At 46.1% G+C, this 13,128-nt stretch overlaps 1 protein-coding gene across 1 annotated transcript in view; it reads right to left on the bottom strand.

The window, feature by feature from the left end:
- Positions 1–13,128, bottom strand: part of LOC147727425 (alcohol dehydrogenase 1-like) — an 81,835-nt gene that overhangs the window by 50,284 nt on the left and 18,423 nt on the right. The window contains exon 2 of the mRNA XM_086961502.1: positions 10,900–11,001. Within this exon, the coding sequence (XP_086817628.1) occupies positions 10,900–11,001 (102 nt within the window). The remainder of the gene's footprint in view (positions 1–10,899; positions 11,002–13,128) is intronic.

Raw genomic sequence — 13,128 nt, 5'->3', positions numbered from 1 at the left:
AGCGGCCGGAAACTGCCGATAAAATGGCGATAATTTGCTTGCTAATATGCGTTATATAATTCCAATAGAAGCCCAAGTTAGATGTGCAGAACATCTTACCTGGGCTTCTATTGGAATTCTATAGCGCATATGAGCAAGCACATTATCGCTGTATTAGCGGCAGTTTCCTGCCACTAAAATGGCGATAATTTTAATGAGGTTCTTGCAAATATGCCCCCAAATCTTTCTAAGGAGGCTGACACTATTCCACAGGTTTTGCTGCCCATTTAAGTTTGATTGATTTCTGAATTTATAATGGGGCACTGGTTGTGTTCCAGTAGTCCAGTTCAACGTAATATATTGATCTGCCAGAGCAAAACACATGTCAGCTGTTTTGCAAGAACTGAGGTCAATAAACATTTGCTTCTTGTTCCAAATTGAACCATGATGTCTTCTTGAATGTATTTATGATGGTGGATTGTCACATTGATAAATCTTGTTAATACATTTTTCGGGACTTACATCACATAAATAATTCATATTAATAAAGTGTCAGATACAATAGATCTACCTTCCAGATAATTTAACACTAAACATCCACTGCCTGTCTTTCTGGAATGGCTTGAATATATATTTGTTCTGAAAGTCTTTTAATGTTCTTGTATGTCATTCATACAGTCCTATGTGAACTGCTCCATTGCCGTTGTTGTTAGGTCGGTGCTATACTAAAGTATTCTAAATAAAACAAATACGGAAAATTAGTAGAAAAAAACGTTCATTCGTTTTTAGATTGTGGATGATGGGGAGTGATAAATAGAAGTATTGGACTCCTGGGCCCAGGGGACCCACTAGTTAGAGCTGTGCCAGGGTCAGCGAGACTGCCCCACTCTTGAAAGCCTGAGGCAGCAAGCTGCTGCAGAAGCAAAAGGAAATGTCAGTGGTACCCACAGAGCTTATTGGGAAGAGGGATTACTGTATGCTGAGGCAATAAACCCCAAACTTGGAGCTACCAGGAGGGTGGTAGTGCCACAGAGGTAACTAACTTTAGCTCATGACATCCCCTAGCTGAACACCTGGGGCAAACCAAAACTTGGGAAAGGCTAGTTAGCCACTTCTACTGGCCCCAGATGAACCAAAAGGTGAAGGAGTTTGTGAGCTTCTGTATTACCTGTCAGGCCAGTGGCAAGACAGGTGGCAAACCAAAGGCCCCCCCAGATACCACTGCCAGTGGTGGGGTACCCTTTGAAAGGGTAGGTGTGGACATTGTGGGTCCACTTGAGCCTCCCACAGCCTCAGGGAACAAATTCATTCTAGTAGTAGTGGCTAATGCTACTAGGTACCCTGAAGCAATTCCCATTAGGGTTACTACAGCTCCTGCAGTAGCCAAGGCCCTCCTGGGTGTCTTCACCAGGGTAGGGTTTCCTAAGGAGGTGGTTTCAGACAGAGGTACCAACTTCATGCCTGCTTACCTGAAACACACGTGGAAGGAGTGTGGGGTGCAATACAAGTTTACTACCCCATACCACCCACAAACCAATGGTCTTGTGGAGAGCTTCAACAAGACATTGAAAGGTATGATCATGAGGCTCCCTGAAAAACTCAAAAGGAGATGGGATGTCCTATTGCCATGCCTGCTTTTCGCTTATAGGGAAGTGCCACAGAAGGAAATGGGGGTTTCACCCTTTCAAACTTCTGTTTGGTCATCCTGTAAGGGGACCATTTTGTCTGGTGAAAGAGGGTTGGGAGAGGCCTCTCCAAGAACCCAGGCAGAACATTGTGGACTATGTGCTTGGCCTAAGGTCCAGAATGGCTGAGTACATGGACAAGGCATCCAAGAATCTTGAGGCCAGCCAAGAGCTGCAGAAGCACTGGTCTGACCAAAAAGCTGCCATGGTTGAATTTCAACCTGGGCAACAGGTGTGGGTCTTGGAGCCAGTGGCACCAAGGGCTCTCCAAGACAGATGGAGTGGCCCTTACCCTATCCTGGAGAAAAAGGTGAGGTCACTTACTTAGTGGACCTAGGCACCAGCAGGACACCCAAAAGGGTTATCCATGTGAACCGCCTGGAACTCTACAATGACAGGGCTGACCTCACCATGCTGATGGTGACTGATGAGGAACAGGAAGCAGAGAGTGAACCTCAGCCTGATCTCTTTTCCAGTCCAAAGGATGGGTCAGTGGATGGGGTGGTATTTTCAGACACCCTTTCTCCCCAACAGCAGACTGGCTGCAAGCAAGTCTTGCAATAGTTTGCTAGCATATTTTCCTTGACCCCTGGTCTGACCAGCTGGTGTACCCATGATGTGGACACTGGTGACAGTAACCCTGTCAAAGACAAAATCTATCGACAATCAGAACAAGTCAAGGAAAGCATCAAAGCTGAAGTCAGCAAGATGCTGGAGTTAGGGGTGATTGAACCCTCTGAGAGCCCCTGGGCTAGCCCAGTGGTTCTGGTCCCCAAACCTCATCAACAGGGTAGAACGAGAGAGATGAGGTTCTGTGTGGACTACAGAGGGCTCAACTCTGTCACGAAGACAGATACTCACCCCATTCCAAGAGCAGATGAGTTGATAGACAAGCTAGCGGCAGCCAAATTCCTCAGCACCTTTGACTTCACTGCAGGGTACTGGCAGATTGCCATGGCCCATGGAGCCAAAGAAAAGACAGCATTCTCCACCCCTGATGGGCACTATCAGTTCACTGTAATGCCTTTTGGGTAAAAGAATGCCCCTGCCACCTTCCAGAGGTTGGTGAACCAAGTCCTGACTGGATTAGAGTCCTTTAGTGCAGCTTATATTGATGATATTGCTGTCTTTAGCTCCACCTGGCAGGATCACCTGATCCACCTTGGGAAGGTTCTACAAGCCCTGCAATCTGCAGGACTGACTATCAAGGCATCCAAATGCCAGATAGGGCAGGGCACTATGGTGTACTTGGGCCACCTTGTTGGTGGAGGCCAGGTCCAACCCTTACAGCCCAAGATCAAGAGCATCATGGACTGGACAGCTCCAACCACCCAGACCCAAGTCAGGGCATTCCTTGGCTTGCCTGGATACTACAGGAAGTATGTGAAGGGATATGGGACCATTGTGGCTCCCCTCACAGAACTCACATCCAATAAAATGCCCAAGAAAGTAAACTGGACTGTTAGCTGCCAAAAGGGTTTTGACACAGTGAAAGAAGCAATGTGCTCAGCACCCATTCTAAAAGCACCAGACTACTCCAAGCAGTTCATAGTGCAGACTGATGGCTAAGAGCTGGGGACAGGAGCAGTTCCCTGCCAGATCAATGAGGAAGGCCAAGACCAACCTGTTGCTTTTATAAGCAGGAGGCTACTCCCCAGAGAGCAGCGTTGGAGTGCCTTTGAGAGGGAGGCCTTTGCTGTGGTTTGGTCCCTGAAGAAGATGAGACCCTACTTGTTTGGAACTCACTTCCTGGTTCAAAGTGACCACAGATCTCTCAGAAGGCTAATGCAGATGAAAGGGGAAAATCCAAAACTATTGAGATGGTCCATCTCCCTACAGGGTATGGACTTTGAAGTGGAACACCGACCAGGGACTGCCCATGCCTATGCAGATGGACTTTCCAGGTTCTTCCACTTAGACAATGAAGACTCTCGAGGACAAGGTTAGTCTCAAGACCTTTCATTTTGTGTGGGGGGGGGGGGGGGGGGGGTGTGAGAAAGTGCCATCTTTCTTACCTTGGTATTCCCCCACTTTTTTCTGAACTGCTGATGTGCTTTGACTGAGTGTGCCCTGAGTTCTTGCCAACCAGGTACCCAGGGCCTGTGTTCCTTCCCTAAAACTGTTGAAACTAAAACCCAATTGGCATCTCTGGCCATCTATCAGCCCTTAATAAATGGCACCCTAGGGGCCCAGGGCATGGTGACCAGAGTAGACCCCTGAGGACTGCAGCACTTATTGTGCCACCCTCAGGGGCCCTGTACCCTGACACCCACACAATGCCCTGGCATACTTCAGTCACCCCTCTAGCTGGGTACCCTATGCCAGAGGTGCATGAGCCCTGTGCCCCTACAGTACCCAGGGCTATTCCTGGGCACTGTAAGTGCAGTGATGCCATTAAGAGTATATGGTGCTGGGAGGTTGTCATTACAAACTCCACAGCACCATAATGGCTACACCGAAGACTGACAAGTTTGGTACCAAACTTCTCAGCACATTAAACCCGCACTGATACCAGTGTGGGATTTAATGTAAAATGCACCAAAGGGCATATTAGAGATGCCCCCTGAAAACCTAACCTACAATCCACATCTGGGCTGAGTGGCTGCAGAGGTTGCCACACAGCAGACATGGTGCTGGACCCCTGGTGGAGAGCCTCCCGCTCTCCTGTGCCTGCATCAATGCACATCCTGGGTGAGGTGCTAGGTCTCCTCCCCCAGGATAGGCAGGGGGAAGCTTCAAAGTCATACCACCTCTGTGAGCTTCTCCAGACCATTTGCTGTACCCAGCAACTGGCCCCCACCAGTTCTGACCTCCACTCTGGGGGTCAAAACTACGTCAGGAAGGGGTGTGCCAGCCTATGCCAACCCCACCCCTCAGGTGGGTGATACGAGGTGAAGCACGACCCCGGGCTCTGGCCATCTTGAAAATGGGGAGCCCTGCCCAATCACAGCTATGCTCCTGCCCCCCTCCCACAGGAGAGGAGCAGGCTAGGGGGTGTACCCACACCAGGACAGGGACCTATGGGTCCCTGCCCTTGCCCTACCTGTAACTCCTCCAAAATTCAGTATTTATGGGGCGCCCTGAACCTTCCTTCCTCAGATCCCGATACCACAAGAAGAAAGAAGATCAAGAAGAAGAAGAAGACCCTCAGCGCAGCTGCTAACAACAGGACAACAACAACTGACTTGGCCCCAGCCCAACCGGCCTGTCGATCCTGGAACCTGCTCCTGCCTAAATCCCGTTGACTCCTGCAGACAGCAACCTTGGGACACCCCGAGGACCTGCCTGCCTTGATGCTCTTAAAGACTGGGACTCCCATCAGCAGAGGCTCTGCTGCAACAACCCCCCTGGTGCCAGCCAGGAAGCTCCGGACCAGCCCACTCTGCACCCGCCAAGCCGGCCCGTGCCCGAGTGATCCAAGACCACAAGGACGTCCCACCGGCGACTGGGATCCGAAGTCCAGTGTCCAAAGACTCTCCTCAATGAACCAGACGACGCCTGCAGACTCAGAACCAGGGCCCCCCAACCGCGACCGCTGAGGGTAAGCTTTTCTAACACCCAAAGACAACCCTGCACCCGGCGCCCTATAGCCCCCTGTGCCTCCATTTGGGGTACCTACCTGTGCTCCAAGATCCCAACTTACCTCTCGACGTGCTGGTCGCCCCTGGAGAGTCTCCACCCGCGAGCCTGCAGCCTTTGTTCCGTTTTGACCTTTCCATTGGATAACATTGAGCTCCCAACAGCTCAAAAGCACCCTGCACCCAGCCGCCCGAGCACAGCTGGCTTTGTCACCTTTGTCCTATCCTGCTTCCCCGTTTGCCCTGAGCAAGTGACCAAGAGACCAGCTCCCACAGCCGCGTGGCCTTCTAGCCAGCAGCCACCAACCGGAGGCCCCCCGTCCCCTTTTGGATAACATTGGGCCTAACTACCTCTGCTTCCGGCCGCCCCTGTGCCGCTGAGGGTAAACCAACTGTACCTACTTGACCCTGGGGGACCCCTGAGTCTATGCCCAGAACCATAACTTCACTAGTCGAGGACTCACCAGGAAACCGGTAACTCACATACCTGCCATTGAATAACATTGACTGGTTTGACTCGAAAAATCTTCTAAGTGTCTACTTTTGAAAACTTGAAATATTCCTATAAAATCATCCAAATTCCGAAATACTCACCTGTGATCAGGAGAGGAGCCAGTACTGTACCTTGTAGCCCAGTGCTGAAACGCAAAAGTAATCCCTAGCGGGTTTACTAGTAACTTGTATTTTCTCCATCGGAATCCATTGTCTGCTTTTCTATGAAATTTCTTCAAAGTGTCTACTTTTAAAAACTAGAAATATTATTTAAAAATCATATGAAATACTGAAACATAATTACTTACCTGTTTTGAGTTGAGGCCCCAGTGCTGGCCCCTGGAGACCAGTACTGGATTACAAAAGTAACGAGATTGTACTTTACCTGCAACCTGAATTTCCTCCCATTGGATAACATTGCCAGATTTCTGTTGAAAAGTTTCAAAGTGTGAACTTTTAAAATAGCTTTTTATTCCTGAAAAATCACTACAATTCCTAAAACGTTTTTGCTAAAATGGTTTCTACAATACCTAAAACGTTTTTGCTAAACCAGTTTCAGCTTAGAACCCAGGACTGAACCTAGGAGCCAGTCCTGGGATTACCAAAGTAATCTACAAAGTAATCACCTGTGCCTATATAAGGAAACCCATTGAGCTCAATGCTAAATTGTGTGTAGAATTGGGTTGCCTACTGCAACCCCTGTACCTATTGTCTTTCCAAAGTTTATTGCCTTTCTGCAAAGTACTCATCTGAGGCCTCTCATATTGAGAGCAGTATATTGTTGATGCCTGTTTGTTCTAGAAATAAAATAACTATATCTTTTGATATAAAAACAATTAGCCTGGAGTTCAGTCTTTGAGTGTGTGAAACATTTTGCTGACTGAGTGTGTACAACAAATGCTTTACACTGTCCTCTGGTATTGCCTTACTGCTCGACCAAGCTACCACTTTAGAGAGTAAGGTCACACCTGGCTTTAACCTCTGTTATACCTCTCGGGTTTGTGGTCTCTATGCACACTGTACCTTATTCTGCTCCAGTATATATAGAGCCACTTTCTCACAATATCCAATCTCTTGAAATTAGTAAAGCGCATCCTATGGGACGACCTAACAGCCCTGCATATCCAATCTCTTGAAATTACCAATGCGCATCCTATGGTACAAGCTAACAGCCCTGCATATTCAATCTCTTGAAATTACCAATGCGCATCCTATGGGATGACCTAACAGCCCTGCATATCCAATCTCTTGAAATGACCAAAGCGCATCCTATTGGGCGAACTAACAGCCCTACATTTCCAATCTGTTGAAGTTACCGAAAGCGCATCCTATAGGACGACCTAACAGCCCTGCATATCCAATATCTTGAAATTACCAAAGCGCATCCTATGGGACGACCTAACAACCCTGCATATCCAGACTCTTGAAATTACCAAAGCGTATCCTATGGGACGACCTAACAAACCTGCATATCTAGTCTCTTGAAATTACCAAAGCGTATTCTATGGGACGACCTAACAGCCCTGCATATCCAATATCTTGAAATTACCAAAGTGCATCCTATGGGATGACCTAACAACCCTGCATATCCAGTCTCTTGAAATTATCAAAGGGTATCCTATGGGACGCCCTAACAACCCTGCATATCCAATCTCTTAAAATTACCAAAGCGCATCCTATGGGACGACCTAAAAGCCCTGCATATCCAATCTTGAAACTACCAATGAGCATCCTGTGGGACGACCTAACAAACCTGCATATCTAGTCTCTTGAAATTACCAAAGCGTATCCTATGGGACGACCTAACAGCCCTGCATATCCAATATCTTGAAATTACCAAAGTGCATCCTATGGGATGACCTAACAACCCTGCATATCCAGTCTCTTGAAATTACCAAAGCGTATCCTATGAGACGACCTAACAGCCCTGCATATCCAATATCTTGAAATTACCAAAGCGCATCCTATGGGACGACCTAACAACCCTGCATATCCAATCTCTTACAATTACCAAAGCGCATCCTATGGGACGACCTAAAAGCCCTGCATATCCAATCTTGAAATTACCAATAAGCATCCTGTGGGACGACCTAATAACCCTGCATATCAAGTCTCTTGAAATTACCAAAGCTTGTCTTAAGGGACGACCTAACAGCCCTGCATATCCAATATCTTGAAATTACCAAAGTGCATCCTATGGGATGACCTAACAGCCCTGCATGTCCAGTCTCTTGAAATTACCAAAGCATATCCTATGGGAAGACCTAACAACCCTGCATATCCAGTCTCTTGAAATTACCAAAGCGTATCCTATGGGACGACCTAACAGCCCTGCATATCCAATATCTTGAAATTACCAAAGCGCATCCTATGGGACGACTTAACAACCCTGCATATCCGAGCTCTTAAAATTACCAAAGCGCATCCTATGGGACGACCTAAAAGCCCTACATATCCAATCTTGAAATTACCAATAAGCATCCTGTGGGACGACCTAATAACCCTGCATATCAAGTCTCTTGAAATTACCAAAGCTTGTCTTAAGGGACGACCTAACAGCCCTGCATATCCAATATCTTGAAATTACCAAAGTGCATCCTATGGGATGACCTAACAGCCCTGCATATCCAGACTCTTGAAATTACCAAAGCATATCCTATGGGAAGACCTAACAACCCTGCATATCCAGTCTCTTGAAATTACTAAAGCGTATCCTATGGGATGACCTAACAGCCCTGCATATCCAGTCTCTTGAAATTACCAAAGCATATCCTATGGGAAGACCTAACAACCCTGCATATCCAGTCTCTTGAAATTACCAAAGCGTGTCCTATGGGACGACCTAAAAGCCCTGCATATCCAATCTTGAAATTACCAAAGCATATCCTATGGGAAGACCTAACAACCCTGCATATCCAGTCTCTTGAAATTACCAAAGCGTATCCTATGGGATGACCTAACAGCCCTGCATATCCAGTCTCTTGAAATTACCAAAGCATATCCTATGGGAAGACCTAACAACCCTGCATATCCAGTCTCTTGAAATTACCAAAGCGTATCCTATGGGACGACCTAACAGCCCTGCATATCCAATATCTTGAAATTACCAAAGCGCATCCTATGGGACGACTTAACAACCCTGCATATCCGATCTCTTAAAATTACCAAAGCGCATCCTATGGGACGACCTAAAAGCCCTACATATCCAATCTTGAAATTACCAATAAGCATCCTGTGGGACGACCTAATAACCCTGCATATCAAGTCTCTTGAAATTACCAAAGCTTGTCTTAAGGGACGGCCTAACAGCCCTGCATATCCAATATCTTGAAATTACCAAAGTGCATCCTATGGGATGACCTAACAGCCCTGCATATCCAGACTCTTGAAATTACCAAAGCATATCCTATGGGAAGACCTAACAACCCTGCATATCCAGTCTCTTGAAATTACCAAAGCGTATCCTATGGGATGACCTAACAGCCCTGCATATCCAGTCTCTTGAAATTACCAAAGCATATCCTATGGGAAGACCTAACAACCCTGCATATCCAGTCTCTTGAAATTACCAAAGCGTATCCTATGGGACGACCTGACAGCCCTGCATATCCAATATCTTAAAATTACCAAAGCGCATCCTATGGGACGACCTAAAAGCCCTGCATATCCAATCTTGAAATTACCAATGCGCATCCTTTGGGACGACCTAACAACCCTGCATATCTAGTCTCTTGAAATGACCAATGCACATGCTATGGGACGACCTGACAGCCCTGCATATCCAATCTCTTGAAATTACCAAAGTACATGCTAAGGGACGACCTGACAACCCTGCATATCCAGTCTCTTGAAATTACCAATGATCCTCACATAGGGCATCTAACAGCCCTGCATATCCTATCCCTGGATCTGGAGCTGCTCCTCGTACAGGACGATCTTACTGCCCTTCTGATCTCACATTGGTAAAAGTGACAGTGGGTCTGAAAAGATCTCCATAGAATATCAGCATTGGAGAGACATTAAAAATACGGGTTCAGCTTGCTCCTTCAAAGACTACCTCGTTCCAGGCAATAACTAGTTGAATTTCCTTCAAGATCATTTGTACCTAATCGTCAATTCTCATGAAGGTATCTAGTTACTAATATTTTACTACATAAGCAGTCGTGATTCTTGTACTGCTAATGTGTGAACTGCTATTTTTCATATGCTGAGTCAGTGATTTCTGTGAGTTAGGAAACTAGCTGAGTCATGGTCGGCATCACAGAAAATGGTGGCAATCCAAGAAACACTTTAGTGATGGTTTTGCAATTCTTTAGGTTGCATTTGGAATTGGTGCAGTAATCCAGTCTTGCAGAGAAACTGTCACTAACATCTGGAAAGTAAGGGCCTCATTTATGAGGTTTTGCCGTAGGGAAGCGCAGCAGGCCTTCCTGCTGCGCTTCCCTACGGCAAAGGAAAAGGGCAGGAATGAGCTGTATCTATAAGCTACGGCCCATTCCTGTCCTTTTCCCCAGCGCCGGTGCAAAATGGGCCGCAAACACAGGCATCTGTGCACAATGGTTCAAGGGTGCCTAGGTTGCGGGAATGATTATTTTTGTACAGGAAGGGAAACCTTTCTGTACAAAAATAATCACAAGAGGCTTTTCCTCTTTCTATGCGTGCTGCAGGAGAAATAAAGACATTTCTCCCCGTTGCGCCTCCCTTACGCCTCCCCTGTGGCACTGCCTCAGATTTACGATTTCTCGTAAATATGGGGCAGTGTCAAAAGGCCATGGATGTTGCTGGGAACGCCCCCAGCAACACCCATTGCACGCTCCTTTAACGCAAAACACTGCATTAAAGAGACTGATATTTATCAGGCAGCATTAAGCCAAAATAAGTGACTTAGTACTGCCTGATAAATATTATGCAGGCTTCTGCGCCACGGAACGTCACAAAAACTGACGTTCCGATGGCGCAAGGGGCCTCATAAATGAGGCCCTAATTCACGTTAACAAGTACTGCGCATGCATCAGATTCTCTGCACTTTGAACCGGTTTCTGGACTTCAGAATTAACTGTTCCAAAAGCGAAGAAAGTCTGTGACATGAATCAAGTTCATAATATGCCGCCATCATTTTTTTCAAAACAAAATACATGGAAATTGTAGTTTAATAGAGTTGGTACCTTAATGCGGATTTCATTAGCCTTGGGCGGCGCCACTTCGATCTCCTCTACCTTCAGGGGTTGGTGAGGCCCCCAGCAAATTGCTGCCCGACATTTTATGACCTGTGGAAGTATCAGAGAAATATAACTTCATTAAGGAGAAGCTTGGGCACGCAGTGAACTGCATTATCAAAAAACACATGTTTTTCCCTGCCATTTACAGCTCCCAATTCTCAGGTAGACTAGCTAGCATATACTAGTTCTACAGCAACTGAACACCTGCAAGAGAATCACCCTTCATCTCCCGCGTCTCCTCATCTCAGGTAATTTAATCTCACTCATCCACCTTTTGGTGGCCAAAGCGGTGCTTAATTTGAGCACATGGTTTCCGGTGCTGGGCACCACCACTTAATTGTCAACACCAGTGCTTGTGGCAGTCTGCCACAAGGTGGCACTGTCTGGCTAATTTAGAGATGATCACAACAACAGTTGGTTATTAATGCAATGTACATTAAAAATGACCTGCCATCCAAGCCATTCGTATACCTCTGGGGGCCTGGAATTGACTGATTTTTTAGACTTGTAGGAAAATGATGGTTCGTATTTGTGTTGTTACTATCATTGGCAGCGTGGCAGGGACAAAGTGTGGTACAAGCTGCAGTGGCATCCTGAGGAGAGACCTGGCACTTTTTCTTTTTTGCAAATTAAACACTGGGACAAAGTTAGTACTCTATTATTTACTGACGTAATTGCTTAGTATCACCCCCCTACTATGTCCTTAATCCCATTGTAGCACCGTCCCATCACTTTAAACTCCTCTTGGTTTTTAAAGTGATTGTTTTTAGGTAGGTTTGTACTATTTAAGCCACATATATATACACTCCCCATCAAAAGACACATTTTCTTTCAATATTTTATAGATTCTGCAAGGACACCCACAGTCCCTTTGCGGAAAGTACTCTGTTACAGAGTTATTTTGCAAGAACATTTCAAAGAAAAAAATGAATCAACTCATTGGAAAGCATTTAGTCATTTGTATTACTCACCTCTGTTGATAGTATGCTGAAAGACAGAGTTACCTATCCAGGGTTTGAAAGCAAAGAGGGACAAGCAATGGGAAAGGCAGTGCGTAGTGTGCAGTATGGCTAAAAACTAATTTAAAAAGTGCTACAACGCTGTCAGTGCTGGCTGCGTATTAGCTCTATTTTTTCTTATGGTGGCTGGAGGTGGGCAACACGGACCAGAGGAGAGAAGGTGGGAAGGAATGGGCAACTTTGACAACAAGAGGGAGGGGGCGAGAAAAAGGGCAACAAGACAAAAAAGAGCTATGACACCATAGCAGTTTTTTTTTCTTATAGCAGGTGGGGAAAAGTAATACAAACAACAGGAAGGTGGGGTGTTTGAGGGGAAGAAGAAACATGGGGTGGTAGAGTGAAGATGCAACACATACAGTGGGGTGGTAGGAGACAGAACAGGTTTCACAGACAAGTGGGCGTGTGTGTGGGAGGGGAAGAAGCAACATGGCACTGGGGATGGGAGGGGAAGAAGCAACACAGACAACAGGGGAGGGGAAGAAGCTACATGGGGTGTGGGAGGGAAAAATGTACCATGGACAAGAACAACAGGGAAAGATAATAAAAAATGAAAAATAGTACCTCCGTGACAGGGTTGGATTGGGATCACAATTTGGCCCTGGCACTGACGAAAAAAGTGGCCCACATTCAAGGGGCATGGCCCAAAATTAAGGGGCGTAGCCCACAATCAAGGGGAGTGCCCTTTCATGGAACACCATTTGGTCACTCTTTGAGGTCTAATTTGTAGAGAAATATTTACTAAATTAAGCCTTTTAAAGCTTACAGAGCAGGTAACATTGGTAAAGACTAGGAGCACTGCAGTTCAGATACATGAATACTTACTTGCAGTCTTAACGCCCTGCACAATGCTGTTAGATACTCTTTCCCAACCAGCTATGTCCTAGACTCTAATCATCACATGAATCAGAAATCTAGCACAAAGTGAAGGAGAAAGGGTAAGACTGGAATCTCTGGGAATATAACACGTAATAACAAAAGTAAGAATTCACAAACGCGGAAAAGGCAGTCTGGGGTGTAAAGAATGCTGGAAAATGTATCTGTACAATGTAGTCATAAATGTATTTCACAACCAGCAGGTGATGTCCGTATACAAAAAACACAGTTCTATTTATGAGTACCAATTACAGTACACATGATCCGATTTTTTATTAAGGGC

This window comes from Lissotriton vulgaris, chromosome 3_1 (genome assembly GCF_964263255.1).
Source record: "Lissotriton vulgaris chromosome 3_1, aLisVul1.2, whole genome shotgun sequence".
In the NCBI taxonomy this organism is placed as follows: domain Eukaryota; kingdom Metazoa; phylum Chordata; class Amphibia; order Caudata; family Salamandridae; genus Lissotriton; species Lissotriton vulgaris.
This window is presented reverse-complemented; position numbering and strand designations above follow the sequence as displayed.